We start from the raw sequence: 19,616 nt of genomic DNA, 5'->3' as shown, positions 1-19,616 counted from the left end.
CCGCTCTTCATAGGGCTTGTTCTCCAGACCCTTGATCATTTTAGTCGCCCTCCTCTGGACACATTCCAGCTTGTCAATATCTCTCTTGAATTGTGGTGCCCAGAATTGGACACAATATTCCAGGTGTGGCCTAACCAAAGCGGAATAGAGGGGTAGCATTACTTCCCTAGATCTAGACATTATGCTCCTATTGATGCAGGCCAAAATCCCATTGGCTTTTTTTGCCGCCACATCACATTGTTGGCTCATGTTTAACTTGTTGTCCACAAGTTAAACTCCAAGACTCCAAGATCTTTTTCACACGTACTGCTCTTGAGCCAGGCATTGTCCCCCGTTCTGTATCTTTGCATTTCGTTTTTCCTGCCAAAGTGGAGTCTCTTGCATTTGTCACTGTTGAACTTCATTTTGTTAGTTTTGGCCCAACTCTCTAACTTGTCAATAATAATTATATACCCTAACATAGAATATTAATATAATAATAAATAATATAATATATGTATAACACCGTATAATATTAATATAATAAATATATAGTAAATATAATTACTTTATCATTTATTTATCGTGTCAGTATCAACCAGATAATTGTATTACATTTTTAACAAATTTTAACAAACAGACAAAACAGAGTTTGCAAGCTTGGTAGTTGATTAAATGTCCTTTGACCAGTATCTGACCACTTGGAGTGCCTCTGAAGTCGCCCAGTCTTCTGTGTGCCCAGGGGGGAGTCTCTCATTTGGTATCAGCCATTGATTCAGGTTCTGGGTTTGAGCCTGCCACTTTTGGACTCTCGCTTGCTGAGGTGTTCCAGCGAGTGTCTCTGTAGATCTTAGAAAACTATTTCTTGATTTAAGTCGTGCTGGCTGATACCCAAACAAGGGATGAGCTGGAGATGTCTCTGCCTTGGTCCTTTCATTATTGGCTGCTACTTCCTGGCGGATGTCAGGTGGTGCAATACCGGCTAAACAGTGTAATATCTCCAGTGGTGTAGGGCGCAGACACCTCGTGATAATGCAGCATGTCTCATTAAGAGCCACATCCACTATTTTAGCGTGGTGAGATGTGTTCCACACTGGGCATGCGTATTCAGCAGCAGAGTAGCACAGCGCAAGGGCAGATGTCTTCACTGTATCTGGTTGTGATTCCCCAGTTGTGCCAGCCAGCTTTCGTATGATATTGTTTCTAGCGCCCACTTTTTGCTTGATGTTCAGGCAGTGCTTCTTGTAGGTAAAAGCACAGGCCAGAGCGACTCCCAGGTATTTGGGTGTGCTGCAATGCTCCAGTGGGATTCCTTCCCAGGTGATCCTCAGAGCTCGGGATGCTTGTATGTTCTTGAGATGAAAAGCACATGTCAGTATTTTTGATAGGTTAGGGATCAGCTGATTTTTCCTGTAATAGGCAGTAAGGGCACCTAGAGCTTCGGAGAGCTTCTGTTCAACCATCTCAAAGCTCCCTGCTTGAGCAGTAATGGCACGATCATCAGCATAGGTGAAGCTCTCTGTCCCTTCTGGCAGTGACTGGTCATTTATGTAGATGTTGAACATGGATGGAGCAAGCACGCTCCCCTGAGGCAGGCCGTTCTTCTGTTTCCGCCATTTGCTTCTCTGGCCCTGGTACTCAACAAAAAAGCTCCTGTTTTGTAGCAGGTTTCCTATGAGGCGGGTGAGGTGTTAGTCCTTTGTGATATTATACATTTTTCTCAGGAGGAGGCGGTGGTTCACAGTATCATAGGCTGCTGACAGGTCTATGAAGACAGCTCCTGTAATCTGCTTTATCGTAATATAATAATATAACACCATATAATATTAATTAATAAATATAGCAATATAATAATATAATGATATAACATAGAAGATGGAGAGGCATAGAGCTCTTGGGAAGAAGAAGATAATAATAGTGATATAATAACATAGAATTATTAATATAACAAAATTAATAATACAGGTGTATAGTGACATAGAATAGGGGGAGACAGGGAGGTATAGAGAAGAATATAACAATGATAATATAGTAACATAGTATAGGTAAAGGTAAAGGTTTCCCCTGACATTAAGACTAGTCATATCCAACTCTGAGGGGGTGATGCTCATATTGTAATATGACAACACAAAGTATTAATATAATGGTATAATAATAATACATATAGTAATATAATTATAATAATAATAATGAAATAATACAATATAACGCTCCCTAATATTATTCAGTGCATCCCTCCCTCTATTATTATTATTATTATTATTATATAAAGTGCATCTCTCCCTATTACTATTATGCAGAGTGCATCCTTCCCTCTTTATTATTATTATTCAGTGCAACCCTCTCTTTATTATTGTTATTATTATTATGCAGAGTGCATCCCTCTCTATTATTATTGTTGTTGTTATTCAGAGTGCATCCTTCCCTCATTATTATCATCATTATTATTATGCAGAGTGCATCTGTCATTATTATTATTCAATGCATCCTCCCTTCATTATTATATTATTATTATTATTATGCAGAGTGCATTCAGTCCAACCCATTCTGCTAAGAAGCAGGAAAATCACATTCAAAGCCCCCCCCCCCCCCCCCACAGATGGCCACCCAGCCTCTGCTTCAAAGTCTCCAAATAAGGAGCCTCCATCATACTCCAGGACAGAGAGGGAGAGAGTTCCACTGCTGAAAAGCTCTCTTTCACCGTTAAGTTCTTCACAGTGCATCCTTCCCTTATTATTATGCAGTGTATCCTTCTCTATATTATTATTATTATTATTATTATTATTATTAATATAGTGCAGAGTGCATCCCTCTTTTTGCAATATTATTATTGTTATTATTATTTCCCCTCATTGGGATTGCCTCTGAGCATGTGCAGAGTGCATCCCTCTCTGATATGACAGGATATAAATAAAGATGATGATTAGGTTCTTGTGGGTTTTTTCGGGCTATAGAGCCATGTTCTAGAGGCATTTCTCCTGACGTTTCGCCTGCATCTATGGCAAGCATCCTCAGAGGTAGAGGTCTCTACCTCTGAGGATGCTTGCCATAGATGCAGGCGAAACGTCAGGAGAAATGCCTCTAGAACATGGCTCTATAGCCCGAAAAAACCCACAAGAACCTAGTGATTCCAGCCATGAAAGCCTTCGACAAAGATGATGATTATTTGCCATGTGCAGAGTGCATCCCTCTCTGATATGATGAGGATTACTATTACGCAATTGCACCTCTCCATTGTTGTTGTTGTTGTTGTTGTTATTATTATTATTATTATCCACCCTTGGGTTGCCTCTGAACATGTTCAGAGTGCATCCTTCTCACAGTGACAAATGCAAGATATCCCATTCAGGCAGAAAAAAATGAAATGCACAGAGACAGAATGGGGGATGATGGCTAGCTCGACAGTAGGACGTGGGGAAAAGACCTTGAAGTCCTCGTGAGGAGGAAGGGGAACATGAGCCAGGAATGTCATGCAACAGCTTGAAAAGCCAATGGGATTTTTGCCTGCATCAAGAGGAGTCTAGTGATCCAGGGAAGTCATGCTACCCCTCTCTTCTGTCTTCATCAGACCACTTTGCCTGGAATCACACTGTGTCTGATTCTGGGCACCAAATTGAAGGGAGATGTTGACTCTAAGCTGGAATGTGTCCAGAGGAAGAGGGCGATTCAAAGGATCCAGGGTCTGAAGCCCTATGAGGAGCGGCTGAAAGAGCCGGGCATGTTTAGCCTGCAGAAGAGAAGGCAGAGAGGACACATTATGAGGGCTGTGTATAAATATGAGGGGAGAAGTCATAGGGAGGAGGGAGCAAGCTTGTTTTCTGCTGCCCTGGAGACTATGACGCAATGGAACCATGGCTTCAAACTACAGGAAAGGAAGGAGATACCACCTGAACATGAGGAAGAACTTCCTAACTGTGAGAGGTGTTCAGTAGTGGAACTCTCTCTCTGCCCTTGATTGTGGTGGAGGCTCCTTCTTTGGAGGCTTTGAAGCAGAGGCTGGATGGCTATCTGTCGGAGGCTTTGAAGATGATATTCCTGCTTGTTGGCAAAATGGGATTGGACTGTGTGGCCCACCAGGTCTCTTCCAATTCACATGACCTTGGAGGTGTCTACGGACAACGCTGGCTCTTCGGCTTAGAAATGGAGATGAGCACCACACCCCAGAGTCAGACATGACTGGACTTAATGTCAGGAGACTACCTTTACTATGTTGTTGTTGTTGTTGTTGTTGTTGTTGTTATTATTATTATTATGCAGATTTCACCCCTCCCTCTCTGATATTATTGTTAGTGTTGTTATTATTATGCAGATTTCATCCCTCTCCATTCTTCTTATTCTTACTCTTCTTGGCCATGTGCAGAGTGCATCCCTCTCTCCGTCCTTCCCCCATTGAGATCTATATTTGACCGCCTGCCTGCCCTGCCAATCCCTTAAGACTAAGACCTTTGTTTTTCCCGCAGGGACAGGACTTATGACAGTGCCTCCTTCGCCCAAAGCCGGCTCAAGACGTCACTCTCCCCTTAAGCCCAAGGGGACAGCAAGGAAGGCTCGGGAGCCCAGAAAAGAAGGAAGGAAAGGGAAGGAGAGGAGGGTGTCGCTGGAGCATGCTTCCTCTGGTGGGACGGCAGGCTCCCCAATGATGCCCCGCAGAGCCGTCCCCCTTTGCGGAGAGCGCCATGTGGGAACGCCTCAAGCGGGCCCTGGGCGGCATCCGGAGGGGCCTGCGGGTCTTCTGGACCAAGAACGGCCTCCTGGTCCTCTCCTTGCTCTCTGTGGTCACCGGCTGCGGCGTGGGATTCCTGCTCCGCCGCCTGGAGCTCTCTGACCTTGTGAGTATGGGATCGTTGAGACAGATATGTGTGTGTGTGTGTGTGTATAGAGCTCGAAGCTGTGGCTGAATGTCTATCTCTCAGGAGGGATCGGGTGGTGTCCTCTGGCCATGCAAAAACAACAGGGCCATGTGGTCCTTCCAATTCTTTTTATGATACGTTGATTTTATATACACGTACACACACACACATACATACATACATACATATACACATACATACACACACAAACATATATCTCAGTCATAGCTATGGATGAATGGCCATCTGTTGGAAAAGGTCAGATGGTGTGTCTTCCTGCAAAAGAGTGAGGGGCTCTTATTTACACACACACACACACACACACACACATCATATCTGGCTGAATGGCCATCTGTCAGGATGGCTCTTAGGGTCTCTTTCAGCTCTTAAGATCCTATGATATATCTATTCTATGTCTGTATATATATCAATCCTATATCTCACTGAATGGCCATCTGTTGGGAAGGCTTGAATGGTGCCTTCCTGTTGGACTAGATTTATTTATTTATTTAGAAGTTTTATATACCGGTCTTCTCGACCTCCGGAGAGGGACTCAGGCCGGTTTACAGCATGTACTCAAATACAGTAATATAAACAGTACAATACATCATCATTAAAAACCGAAAAATACAATAAAAACATCATCACATTACATAAGCCAAGTCGTCAAATAGAGTTACAATTCATCACCATCCTTCCGTGTGCACAAAGGTTATTGACTCAATCATCAAATGCCTTATTCCAAAGCCAGGTTTTTAGTAGTTTTCTAAACGACAGGAGAGAAGGGGCAGATCTAATCAGATCAAGCCTCCACAATAGAGGTTCCATGGTCGGATCACTGTGCTCTGAGAGCATGCCTACCCACCCTGCAAGGGCGCCGAGCCAATTTGGGCTCGCCCAAGGAGACTTATGGAACCCAGTAGGTTCCGGAATGCTCTGAGGGATCTGGAGCCTGCCAGCGACTTGATCGATGTGCAGGTGGACACATGGAACATTAGGCTATCCAATGCACCCGACGAGATTGCCCCTAGATGCCCTCTCCGACCCCACCGAAATCGGTCTCTTTGGTTCACCGAGGAACTTCGACTGATGAAGCAGGAAAAGAGACGGCTAGAGGGCGTGTGGCGAGAACTCCGTGACGGAGCAGCGAGATCAGCTTATGAGGCATTTAGGGAATCCTATGAGCATGCTGTCACCGAGTCAAAGTGAGCATATTATGCTTCTTTGATAGCATCTGCTAGCTCACGCCCGGCAGAATTGTTCAAAATAATTCGATCTCTAACGACGGTTCCTACTGTCCCAAAAAGTGGTGACCAGGCCCCTTCAGCCGAGGTTTTTCAGAGCTATTTTGCAGACAAGATCTCGCTACTTCACCGGGACCTCCCCGCCACAATTGATACAGTGAGAGAACTTGAGACTCCGTGGCCACTTGCTGGGCCCATCCTCGACTGGTTCATCCCACTGGACGCAGGGGCTGTTGATAGGCTCATAGCTGCAGATAGACCGACCACTTGCTCCCTCGATCCGTGTCCCTCTTGGTTGGTGAAATCCTGCTTGGAGGGATTACGTGACCCTCTGTTGAAGATTATAAACAGCTCCCTTGAGCAAAGAGTTTTTCCAGAGGGTTTAAAAGAGGCGGTGGTCTCTCCCCTGCTGAAGAAACCAGACTTAGATTGTTCGGTTCCCTCCAGTTACCGCCCAGTTTCAAATCTCTCATTCCTGGGCAAGGTGATTGAGAGGGCAGCAGCGGAGCAGTTGCAGCAATTCCTAGACGACACAGCCGGACTAGATCCCTTCCAGTCCGGAGCACGGGACAGAGACTGTGCTGGTCTCCATCACAGATCACCTCCAATGCCAGCTTGATTAGGGCGGGTCAGCGCTGCTTGTGTTATTGGATCTCACAGCAGCATTTGACACAGTCGACCACAATCTTTTGACCCAACGCCTTGCTGCTGTTGGAGTCAGGGGGAGAGCTTTAAACTGGCTGTCCTCCTTTCTTCACAACCATGGACAGCGAGTGGAGAGGGGAGGTCTGGTCTCCGAGAGGTCCCCTCTATCTTGTGGGGTTCCTCAGGGGGCCATTCTCTCCCCTCTGTTGTTTAACATCTATATGCGACCACTTGCTCAGCTGTTTCGAGGTTTTGGGCTTGAATGTTACCAGTACGCCGATGACACTCAGCTTGTGCTGAAGATGGAAGGCCGACCAAACTCTGTACCCGATTGTTTCCATCAGTGCCTCGAGGCCGTTACAGGATGGCTGCGTGCCAGCAGGTTGAGGGTGAATCCAGCAAAGACGGAGATCCTATGGCTGGGTCGACCGGGCAGTGGGATATCCAGCTGCCTACCCCGCATGGCGAGGCACTACACCCGTCATGATTGGTAAAGAGTCTGGGAGTCCTTTTGGACCCTCTGCTGACGATGGAGGCCCAGGTCTCCGCCTTTAGCAGAACCGCCTTTTTTCATCTGCGGCAGGCTAGACGGCTGGCCCCTACCTGTCCAGGGACGACCTAGCTACGGTGATCCAGGCTACGATCATCTCAAGACTGGACTACTGTAACGCCCTCTACATTGGCCTTCCTCTGTCGGTGATCCGGAAGCTCAAGTTGGTACAAAACGCAGCTGCTCGGCTTCTTGCGGGAATTCCGATGAGATGCCACATAACACCAATCTTACTACAGCTGCATTGGTTACCAATTGAGCACCGGATCACTTTCAAAGTGATGGTACTCACCTCTAAGGCCTTGCGTGGTCTGGGGCCAATGTACATGAGGGACCGCCTCACCCCCTACCAACCCCAGAGATCCGTCCGTTCTGAGGACCAAGATCTGTTGGAAATTCCCAGTGTCAAGACCTTGCGTCTAACAGCAACCAGACGCAGAGCCTTTACAGCAATGGCGCCATCACTCTGGAATACTCTGCCATCTGAAGTCCGTGACTTGCGGGACTTATCGGCTTTCCGCAGGGCATGCAAGACATACCTGTTTCGACAGGCCTTTGATTTTTGATATTTCTGTTTTTAAATTGTTTAAAATTGTTTTTAAATTGTGTTAGATTTTAGTCATTCTTGTAAGCCGCTCCGAGCCACAGGGGAGTGGCGGCATATAAGTTCGAATAATAAATAAATAAATAAATAAATAAACTCTAGTGGAAGGGAGTTCCAAAGCCGAGGAGCCATCACCGAGAAGGCCCTGTCCCTCGTCCCCACCAGACGCGATTGTGAAGGTGGTGGGATCGAGAGCAGGGCCCCTCCGGAAGATCTTAATAACCTTGATGGTTCATAGGGGAGAATCCGTTCGGACAAGTAAATTGAGCCGGAGTTGTTTAGGGCTTTATAGGTCGAAACCAACACTTTGAATTGTGCTTGGAAGCTAATTGGCAGCCAGTGGAGCTGGCGTAACAGAGGAGTCGTATGCTCCCTCTACCCCGCTCCCGTTAGCAATCTGGCTGCCGCTCTTTGGACTGATTGAAGCAGTCTTCAGAGGCAACCCCACGTAGAGATCGTTGCAGTAGTCTAAACGGGATGTAACCAGAGCATGGACCACCATGGCCAAGTCAGACTTCCCAAGGTACGGGCGCAGCTGGCGCACAAATTTTAATTGTGCAAAAGCTCCCCTGACCACCGCCGAGACCTGGGGTTCCAGGCTCAGCGATGAGTCAAGGATCACTCCCAAGCTGCGAACCTGCGCCTTCAGGGGAGTGTAACCCCATCCAGCACAGACTGTAACCCTATGCCCTGTTCGGCCTTTCGACTGACCAGGAGTACCTCTGTCTTGTCTGGATTTAGTTTCAATCTGTTGTCCCTCATCCAGTCCGTTACAGCCGCCAAGCACCGGTTCAGGACTTGAACAGCTTCCTTAGTAGCAGGTGGAAAGGAGTAACAGAGTTGGACATCATCTGCGTACAGATGACACCAAACCCCGAAACTCCGTATGATCTCTCCCAACGGCTTCATGTATATGTTGAACAACATAGGGGACAGTACCGAGCCCTGAGGGACCCCACAGAACAATGGCCATGGAGTCTTTGAGCTTGTTCGGAGGTTCTAGCAGGGGAGCGCAGCTATCGTAAACCTGGGACCGAAGACCTCGGTACACTCCTTCTATACCTGGGATGTTGTCCTCTTCCACCGAGCGCGCAGCGTTCCAACGTAAATTGGAATTTTTTTAAATGCTTGATGAGAGAAATTGACATGGGCTTTTATTTCCAGAATGCAGTGGAAGCAATTTATGAAAGTCAGGAGGCAAAAGTAATAATTAATGGACAGGAAAAAGACACGTTACAAATAGAAAAAGGAACCAGACAGGGTTGTCCTTTGTCTCCGCTAATATTTATCTTAACATTAGAAGTCCTATTAAAAAGAATAAGAGAGAAAAAAGAACTAGTCGGGGCTAGGATATTTATTTATTTATTTATTTACTGCATTTGTTGACCGCCGTTCTCAGCCCTAGGGCGACTCACGGCAGTGTACAACATATAAAAACACAGTTTACAATAAAGCAATAGCACAACGAAATATCAACATAACTATCAATAATACAGCAATCATATAATTACACTAAATCATCCGCGCCGTCTCATCGTAGAATCATAAGCCAATCTCATAATCCATATTCCATTCCAGTCGTCAATGCCAATTGTTGTAGCACTTAGTTAAATGCCTTCTCAAATAACCATGTCTTTAGGCTCCTGCGGAATGACATAAGGACAGGATTATAAATACAAAACTTTTGCTGATGACATAATCTGTATAATTGAAAATCCAAAAGATAAGCTAGGAAAATGGCTAGAGGAAATAAAAAGTTATGGTGAAGTGGCGGGATTCAAAATAAATTTAGAAAAAACAAAAGCAATAACAAAAAATATTGACAAGAAGGAACAAGAGAACATACAAATAGTATCAAAAATAAAATACCTAGGGATTATTCTGACAGCCGAAAATTTGCATTTATTACAAAATAATTATATAAATAAATGGAAAGAGATTAAAAAAGAATTGGAAAGCTGGAAAATTTTAAACCTATCATTGTTAGGGAGAATCGCAACAATCAAAATGAAAATCTTGCCAAAAATGATATTTATATTTCAGAACCTACCAATTATAAGAAACATGAAGTTATTAAAGGATTGGAACAGAGACATCACAAAATTTATTTGGAATAATAAAAAACCATGAATACACTACAACAATCTGATAGAACAAAAAGAAAAAGGAGGATTGGCAGCCCCAGACTTAAAATTATATTTCGAATCAAGTGCTTTGGTATGGGCCGGGGATTGGACAATGTTAAAGAAAAAGAAACTATTAATATTAGAGGGTATAGATCTAAGAGGAGGATGGCATCTATATATCTGGTATAAAGGGAAGGAAAAGGGAAAAAAATGGAAATCACTTTACAAGGTCAGCAATCTTAAAAGTATGGGAAAAATATAAATCCAAATGTATAACAAAACACCATTATGGATATCACCCTTAGAAGCGGGGCAGAGGAGATGCCTGGGGTGGAATGAGTGGCCAGTCTATAAAGAGATTTTGAAGTATAACCAAGGGAATATAGTGATAAAGGAACAACATGAACTAAATACGATTGACAAGAAAATATCATGGCTCCAGTATTGGCAAATTAAAGAGAAATTTAAATTGGATAAAAAAGTAGGTTTCTCACAGGGTAAAGAATTTTGGGACAATATTATGGAAACAGAAAAGAAATTAATAACAAAGATATACAAAAAAAGTTTTAGAATGGCATATGGAAGCAAAAGAAGAAAAAAATTACATGAAAAGATGGAATGAAAATATACGAAGAAATATCAGAAAAGAAGAATGGAAAGAAGTATGGAAGAAAAGACTAAAATTTACTTACGCAACAGACCTCAGAGAAAATTGGGTCAAAATGTCACAAAAGTGGTATCTGACCCCGAAAAAATTAGGAAAAATTTATAACAACACCAGCACGACATGTTGGAAATGCAAGAGGAAAGAAGGCTCATATTACCACATGTGGTGGTCATGCGGCAAAGCAAGAGAATATTGGAGGAAAATACATAGAGAAATCCAAATCGTGCTAAAAATACATATCCCACTGAAACCCGATTTGTTCTTATTAGGAATATATGGTAAAAATTTGGAGAAGGACAAAGATAAAATCTTATTTTTAGCCTTAACCGCTGCGAGAATGTGTTATGCCAGAAAATGGAGGCAAGAAGAGATACCAAAAGAAGACGACTGGATACTAAAAATGCTAGATATTAGAAACCTAGATAAGCTTACCTTCCTACTGTTGAAAAATAAAGAGATTAGAAGAAAAGAAACGGACTGGAGAAAGGTCACTGAGTATTTAAGAAAGAAGAAAAAAAATTGTGTGTTGAAAATGACAAATAAGACTGTAATGTAATAAGAAGAGGGAAAGAAATGAAGAGATAAAAATAATAGAAAAATAAGATCATACAGAAGACTTTCGGAAGATACCAGGAGGTCAAATCATCTTTTTTTACTTCTTTTTTCTCTCTCTCTTTTTTTCTTTTCTTTTTTTTTCTATTTCTATTTTCTCTCCTTTTTTCTATGCCATGTTTTTGGGTTTTTTTATTGTGTATTTTAAGAAAATTCTAATAAAGATAATTTTTTTAAAAAAGAACAATGGCCGTGGAGTTGAGCAGGAGTCCCCTAGTGACACCTTCTGGGAGCGCCCCTCGAGGAAGGATGCGAGCCACTGCAAAGCAGTACCCCCAAGGCCAATTCCCGCGAGGCGTCCCAGGAGGATACCGTGGTCGACGGTATCGAAGGCCGAAGAGAGGTCCAGCAGAACCAACAGGGACACACTCCCCCTGTCCAGTTCCCGGCGAAGATAATCCACTAAGGCAACCAAGGCTGCCTCGGTACTAAAGCCAGACTGCACCGGATCTAGATAATCCGTGTCTACCAGTAACTCCTGGAGCTGCGAGGCCACCACACGTTCCAGGACTTTGCCCAAATAGGGGAGGTTGGAAACTGGCCAATAGTTGACAAATTGAGTGGGGTCCAGTGATGGCTTTTTCAACAGCGGTTTTATAACAGCTTGTTTTAAGCTGACTGGAATGTTGCCTTCCCGAAGGGAGGCATTAACCATCACCTTCACCCACTCTGCCAAACCCCCTCTGGCTTCCTTTACCAGCCAGGATGGGCAGGGGTCTAGGATCCACGTGGTTGGTCTCGCCTCTCCAAGAATCCTGTTGACATCCTCGAGTTGAACAGATTGAAAGGAATCCATCAAAATTGTACAAGCAGGTGCTCGTGTTACATCCTCAGAGACTGCCGTTAACATGGTGTCAAAGCCTGAACGGATCAAAGCGACTTTTTTTTTGGTATGTTGTTCATTCGTTCAGTCGTCTCCGACTCTTCGTGACCTCATGGACCAGCCCACGCCAGAGCTCCCTGTCGGCCGTCACCACCCCCAGCTCCTTCAAGGTCAGTCCAGTCACTTCAAGGATGTATATTTTTTTTGTATATTTTTTATTAAATACATTTTCTCTTTACTTGTACATAAAACCAAGGGGTAGGGTGATGTCTGGCCAATCTATACATAGAATTTCAAAAGGGAGGGGGGAAGGGTAAGGGGAGGGGGAAGTGGGAAGTGTGAAGGGGGTGTAAGTGAGGGGGGGGGGTTCTGTCAGCTTCCAATCTTCTTCTCCGATTATCCTCTACTCTTCTGTTTCCTTATGTCTGTAGAAAATCTTCCACTCCACTTCTGTTGTAATCTTAATGTTTCTTTTCTTCTAATTCCTGCCTCTTCTATATTGCATTCCTGTGTCCTACTATTCCTTTTCTTTTTGTTATTTTTTCAGTTTGTTTTCTTCAGTGAGAAAATCATCCACCAATTTCCAATTTGTCTTTATAATTGGTCTACCATAAGATTCTTTTAGGGCAAACGTTAATTTATCCACGCCCTTAATTTCTTGGATTTTATTTAGCCATTCTTCTTTCGTTGCAAATTCACTTTGCTTCCATTTTTTTGCTACTACCATTCTCGCTGCAGTAGAAAGGTATGTAAATAGAATATCGTTATTTCGGTCCCGTTCCAAAGCGACTTTGTCCGCAAAGTACTGAGCAAAAGCTTCACAGCGGGCTGCCGAGTCGTCAGGGGACCCATCCTGGAAGGTGGGCTTCAACAACCGTTCCTTGCGGACGCAATATTAGCCGAATAGAAAGAATTTTGTGCAGCCTCTATTGCCGCGCCGTACGCCCTTGAATAAAGGCATAGGCGTGTTCGGTTTGACTCGCAAAGCTTTTTCCGCCACACGCTCTCTAGCCACCTCTTTGTTCGCTTCATCGCTGCCAACTCTTCGTTGAACCAAGGAGAAGGTTTAGCTCGGTTACTTAAGAGGGGGCACTCCGGAGCGATCGTGTCTATTGCCCTAGTCAACTCATTATTCCAATGGGAGACCAGAGCATCGACAGAATGGCCCTTGTAGGTGTCTTCCACCTCTAGGATTCTATGACACACCTATATCTCATTCTATATATATATATATACACACACACACACACACACACACACACACAATACATATATGCATACATACATATACACACATACACACTGTAGCCTTCAATACTGTTGACCACTGTATCCTTCTGGATCGCCTTGTCGGAATGGGCCTTGGGGGCACTGTTCTGCAGTGGCTCCAGTCTTCCTAGAGGGCCGTTCCCAGAAGGTGTTGTTGGGGGACACCTGCTCAGCCCTGCACCCATTGTCCTGTGGGGGTCGCACAGGGATCAATACTGTCCCCCATGTTGTTTTAACATCTACTTGAAGCTGTTGGGTGAGATCATCTGGAGTTTTGGACTTTGATGTCATCTGTATGCAGATAATGTTAATCACTCCTGTCCATGTGCTGCTAAGGAGGCTGTTCAGGTCTTGAACCAGTGCTTGGCAGCTGTAACGGTCCGGATGAGGGCGAACAAATTGAAATTGAATCCTGACAAGACAGAGGCCAAACAGTGCATAAGGTTACAGCGTGTGTTGGATGGGGTTACACTCCCCCTGGAGACTTAGGTTCACATCTTGGGAGTGATCCTGGACTCATTGCTGAGCCTGGAACCCCAGGTCTCGACGGTGGCAAGGGGAGCATTCACACAAGTAAAACTTGTGCGCCAGTTGCGGCCGTAATACTAAATAATAATAATAAACTTTATTTGTACCCCGCTACCATCTCCCCAAGGGACTTGGTGCGGCTTACATGAGGCCAAACCCAAACTACATCAAACAAAACATCAATAAACACAACATCAATAAACAATCAATAAAATACAAATCATATAAATCACATAAACAAAAAACAATCAATAGTGACATAAACAATTTTAAAAATGGCCAGGCCAAATGTAATAGATTAAAATTGAAAATATGCTGACGTGAACAAGGTAAAATATAGCTGGGAAGTCAGACTTTCCCACATTAGTTCATGCTCCGGTTATATCCTGTATAGACTACTGCAACACACTCTAAATGGGGTTGCCTTTGAAGACTGTTCGGAAGCTGCAAATGGTCCAACGGGTGGCAGCCAGATTGCTCATCGGAGCAGCGTTCAAGGAGCAAACAACTCCCTTGTTACACCAGCTCCACTGGCTGCCAATTTGCTACTAAGCACAATTCAAGTGCTGACTTTAACCTATAAAGCCCTAAACAGTTCCGGCCCAGCTTACCTGTCTGAACGTATCTCTCCCTATGAACCATCTCGGAGTTTTAGATCATCTGGGGAGGCTGTGCTCTCAGTCCCACCTTTTTCGCAGGTGCAACTGGCGAGGACAAGAGACAGGGTCTTCCTTCTCCGTGGTGGCCCCTTGGCTGTGGAATTCCCTCCCTAGGGAAAGTAGATCAGCCCCTTCCCTCCTAACCTTCTGCAGAAAAGTGAAAACATGGCTTCTTAAACAAGCCTTTGGGAACCTTGTGCAACAGATAAACAGAACTATGTGAAATCTAATACTGGAACGGCTTAGTTGATGTTTTTGGACGACAAGGCTAAAAGTGAAGGTAGTGTTTTTATATGTTTTTAAAGGTTTCAATGTATGTATTTTACAATCCTGTTTTAAATGTTTATTATGTTTATTGTAATTTTTGCATTGTTTTAATGGCATTGAATAGCAGCCTATGTTGTAAAGCCGTCTTGAGTCACCTTCAGGTTCAAGAAAGGCAGGGTAGAAATATAAATAAATGGATGGATGGATGGATGGATGGCCATCTGTCGGGGGGGGGGGGGGCGTTCTGACAGTTCCCTTCCTGCCTGGCACGAATAGGGTTGAACTGGATGGCCCTTGGGGTCCCTTCACCTCTAGGAATCTATCCTATCCCTATTCTATCCCTGTCTCAGTCATCGCTATCTGTGTCTGGATGGCCATCTGTCGGGAGGGATGGGGTAGTGCCTTTTCCTGGGTGTTACACCCTCTTCCAAGGGATTGGGCCTGCAGCCAAGTCGGGATCGCTTGGCAACGGCCTGCCTCGTGTCTTGGATGCGGCCTGGGCATCAAAAGCTTAAGCTGGTTACTTAACGGCCGCCTCGCGGCGACAGCCTTTCCCTGCCGTGTGCGGCGGCCTAGTTTATCCCCTATGGGAACTCATATCTCCTTATATGGACTCAGGGTGCCTTACAATAAAGTTGTTATTATTATTATTATTATTATTATTATTATTATTATCTACCCATAGGGACTTATTATTATTATTATTATTATTATTATTATTATTATCATCACCTTTGTCAACGGCAAAAGGCCAGCTTACTTGGATCTGCATTCGAAAATACATCACACAGTCCTAGATGCTTGGGAAGTGTTCGACTTGTGATTTTGTGATACGAAATCCACCATAGATATCCCATTTGCTGTGACATACTGTGTTTTTGTGACAGTAAAATAATAATATCCCCCACAGGAACTCAATACAGCTATTGTTGTTGTTATTATTATTATCTACCCATGGAGACTAATAATAATAATATCCCCATGGGAACTTAATGCAGCTATTGCTATTGTTATATCCTACCCATGTGGAATAATAATAATAATGATAATAATATCCCTCATGGGAACTCAATGCAGTTATTATTATTATTATTATTATTATTATTATTTTCTACCCATGAAGACTAATCATCATCATCATCATCTCCATCATCTCCTCATGGGAACTCAAGGCGGCTATTATTATTATTATTATTATTATCATCTTTATTTCTATCCCACCTTGCTCCCCATAGGGACTGAAGGTGGCTTACAATAATTATAACTATTATTATTATTATTATTATTATTATTATTATTATTATTATATTCTATTATTAGAATATAATTTCAGCTGGTCCAGCGGGCGGTGGCCAGGTTGTTGACTGGTGCTCTTTACAGAGAGAGGTCAACCCTCCTGTTTAAGGAGCTCCATTGGCTGCTGTTCATTTTCCGGTTCCAATCCAAGGTGCAGGTGCTTACCTACAAAGCCCTAAACGGTTTGGGACCTGCCTACCTATGTGACCGCATCTCCGTATATGAACCCACACGTTCCCTCCGTTCATCTGGAGAGGCCCTGCTCACGATCCCACCTGCATCACAAGCGCACTTGGTGGGGACGAGAGACAGGGCCTTCTCTGTGGTGGCCCCCCGACTCTGGAACACCCTCCCCAAGGACATCAGACAAGCCCCAACGTTGGCAGTCTTTAGGAAGAGCTTGAAGACCTGGCTGTTCCAGTGTGCCTTTCCAGAATAGGAAACTCCCAGCATCATGTCCCGGACGCACTTTATTAGAGATTTAAGACTGTCTGCACATTGCACCTATCCTAGAATCCTATATTTCACCTGTCATGTCCAGCACTTTTAACTGTACCCATTGCATTTGGCCCAGCCATAGTTTTTAAATGTGTCATGGTGTATTGTTTTATTGTTTATCGTTACTGCTTTAATGTTCTTTGGTTTGCTTATGAGTTATATAATGTATTGTTATGTTTTATTGAGGCCTTGGCCTTTGTAAGCTGCATCGAGTCCTTCGGGAGATGTTAGCGGGGTACAAATAAAGTTAATAAATTAATAATAAATTAATAATAAATTATTATTATTATATTCTACCCATGGGGACTCAGTGCAGCTATTATTATTACTATTACTATTATTATTATTATTATTATTTTCTACCCATGGTGAGTAATAATAATAGTAGTAGTATTAATGTTCTCCCCATGGGAACTCAAGGCGGCTATTATTATTATTATTATTATTATTATTATTATTATTATTATTATAAACTGCCAAACACTTGTCATTAAAACCTTCTGTTTTTTCTTCTTTCTCGTCAGGAGAAGCAATACTTCTCTTTCCCTGGAGAGCTTTTGATGCGGATGCTGAAGATGCTCATTTTGCCATTGATCACTTCCAGGTAAGAAGAAGAAGATATCAATATATATCATAAATGTATACTGTAATAATCAGCATAAATTCAGCCCTCCGTCTGTGTTGAATTCCATTATAAAGTCTGTATGTTTTTAAGGTTTAAAAATTGTGTTGCGTTACTTTCATTGTGAGCTGCTTTGAGTCTTTTTTCTTTCTTTTTTTTTGAGAGGGAGAAAATGTATAATAATAATAACATATAATTATGATGATACATTTATGGTATAATAATAATAATTGTATAATCTATATATATAAAAATGCTATGTGCATAATGAGTACCTTAAAAACAAAAGAACCAATGAACGAAATCACACCAAATTTGGCAAGAAAGTGTCTCACACCACAAGGAGTGACCATCATTCAAAAAATTATGGTTTTGTCATTTGGGAATTGTAGCTGCTGGGATTTATAGTTCACCTACAATCAAAGAACATTCTGAACTCCATCAAGGATGGAATTGAACCAAACTTAGCACACAGAACTCCCTTGACCAACAGAAATTTATTTATTTGCTTTACTTCTATACCGCCTTTCTCAGCCAAAAAAGGCGACTCAAGGCTTCCAGAAAATACTGGAAGGGTTTGGTGGGCATTGACCTTGAGTTTGGGAGTTGTAGTTCACCTACATCCAGAGAGCACTGTGGACTCAAACAATTATGGATCTGGACCAAACTTGCTACAAGAACTCTATACGCGCAAATATGAACACAGATGGAGTTTGAGGGAAATAGACCTTGACATTAGGGAGTTGTAGTTACTGAGATTTATATTTCACCTACAATCAAACAGCGTTCTGAACCCCACCAATGACAGAATTGGGCCAAACCTCCCACACAGAACCCCCATGACCAACAGAAAATACTCAAGACCATCCAGTCCAACTCCCTTCACCAGGGCAAGAAAAGGTAATCAAAGCCCTCCTGACAAAGAGCCATCCAGCCATAGATATAGATATCAGATATGATTCACACACACACAAATATAGTATCATAGATTTGAAAGGGACCCCTGAAGAAGGACGATTATATGTTGCATGTTCCAGAGTAGGCAAACCAGACAATCTCCACATCAACACTGACAAAAATACAGCAAGAAATACTGTTTACCCACAAGCAGGAAGACATTACATATATTAGAAACCAACACTTTCTCGTTACTTTATTTTCCAGATTAACAAACTGGGCCACAGCAACGCGTGGCAGGGGACAGCTAGTAGAAAATAAATGTATTATAATCATAAATGATGATGATGATGATGATGATGATGATAATACTGTAACCTGTGGGTGAACTACAACTCCCATCATGCCAGGCTCACCCCGAGAAACTCAATCAATACTCAAAGTTTGTTATATTGGGCAAGTTTGCTCTAGATGCCTCGTCGGTGGAGTTCAATGTAATCAAATTTCAGCATATCAGTGTATTGTCAAAGGCTTTCATGACCGGAATCACTGGGTGGTTGTAGGTTTTTTGGGCTGTATGGCCATGTTCTAGAAGCATTCGCCTCTCCCCGGATTCGAAGCATTCTAGAACATGGCCATACAGCCCGAAAAACTTACAGCAACCCATTTCCATTGGTTTTTGGGTTCACAGTACTCACTGAATCTAGGTAAACTACAACTCCCCCAAAGCAAGGTGATTTTTCCACAAAGACTTCCAGTATTTTTTGCTGGTATGAGGGCTCTGTGTGCCAGGTTTGGTCCAATTCCATCTTTGGTGGAGTTCAGAGTGCTCCTTGATTACAGGTGAACCTACAACTCCAAAATGCCTAGGCCAATTCCCCTCAAAGCCCATCAGTATTCAAATTGGGGCATATTGGGTATGCAGGCCAAGTTTCGTTCAGATCCATCATTATTTCGGTTCATAGTGTGCTCTGGATGTAAGTGAACTACAACTCCTATAAATCGCTCCAAAGACCTCCAGTATTTTTTCGTTCCATTGCTGATCAATTCCTCTGTTTGCTGTGCCCTGCAGAAAAGAGTAGGAAAGGGTTAAGGGAGAGAGGGTCATGCAAATCCCACACCAATGGAGAGAGTCAGAAACACTGGGATGTCTGTGGTGAAGGAAACACATAAAATCTAGGATGGAATTATCCCAAAATGAAAGCCTTTATTTTGGTAGTGGACACTGTGGTCTTTGTGGAGGATATTGGCAGTGCTCTTGGACATGTTCATGACACTCACTATAACCTACAATGTAATTGGAGGGAAGGCTTTGGTGTCTCCTGAGTGGTGAGAGCTATAGTGGCTTGTGGAGGCAGGAGCTTGTCTGTGGAAGTGAACACCCCTACCACATACACACACACACACACATTTTCACTTTTATTATGTGTATAGATAATAATTTTATTACCTGCCTCTGTGCCAGTGCCCACTAGCTCTC

General features: G+C 43.2%; 1 protein-coding gene across 1 annotated transcript in view; it reads left to right on the top strand.

The window, feature by feature from the left end:
• Positions 1 to 19,616, top strand: part of LOC132780894 (excitatory amino acid transporter 5-like) — a 43,232-nt gene that overhangs the window by 916 nt on the left and 22,700 nt on the right. Inside the window, exons 2-3 of the mRNA XM_067473606.1 lie at positions 4,440 to 4,808; positions 17,142 to 17,221. Of these exons, the coding sequence (XP_067329707.1) occupies positions 4,656 to 4,808; positions 17,142 to 17,221 (233 nt within the window). The 5' untranslated portion in view covers positions 4,440 to 4,655. The remainder of the gene's footprint in view (positions 1 to 4,439; positions 4,809 to 17,141; positions 17,222 to 19,616) is intronic.

The sequence above is a fragment of the Anolis sagrei genome, chromosome X, assembly GCF_037176765.1.
Source record: "Anolis sagrei isolate rAnoSag1 chromosome X, rAnoSag1.mat, whole genome shotgun sequence".
NCBI lineage: Eukaryota > Metazoa > Chordata > Lepidosauria > Squamata > Dactyloidae > Anolis > Anolis sagrei.
This window is presented reverse-complemented; position numbering and strand designations above follow the sequence as displayed.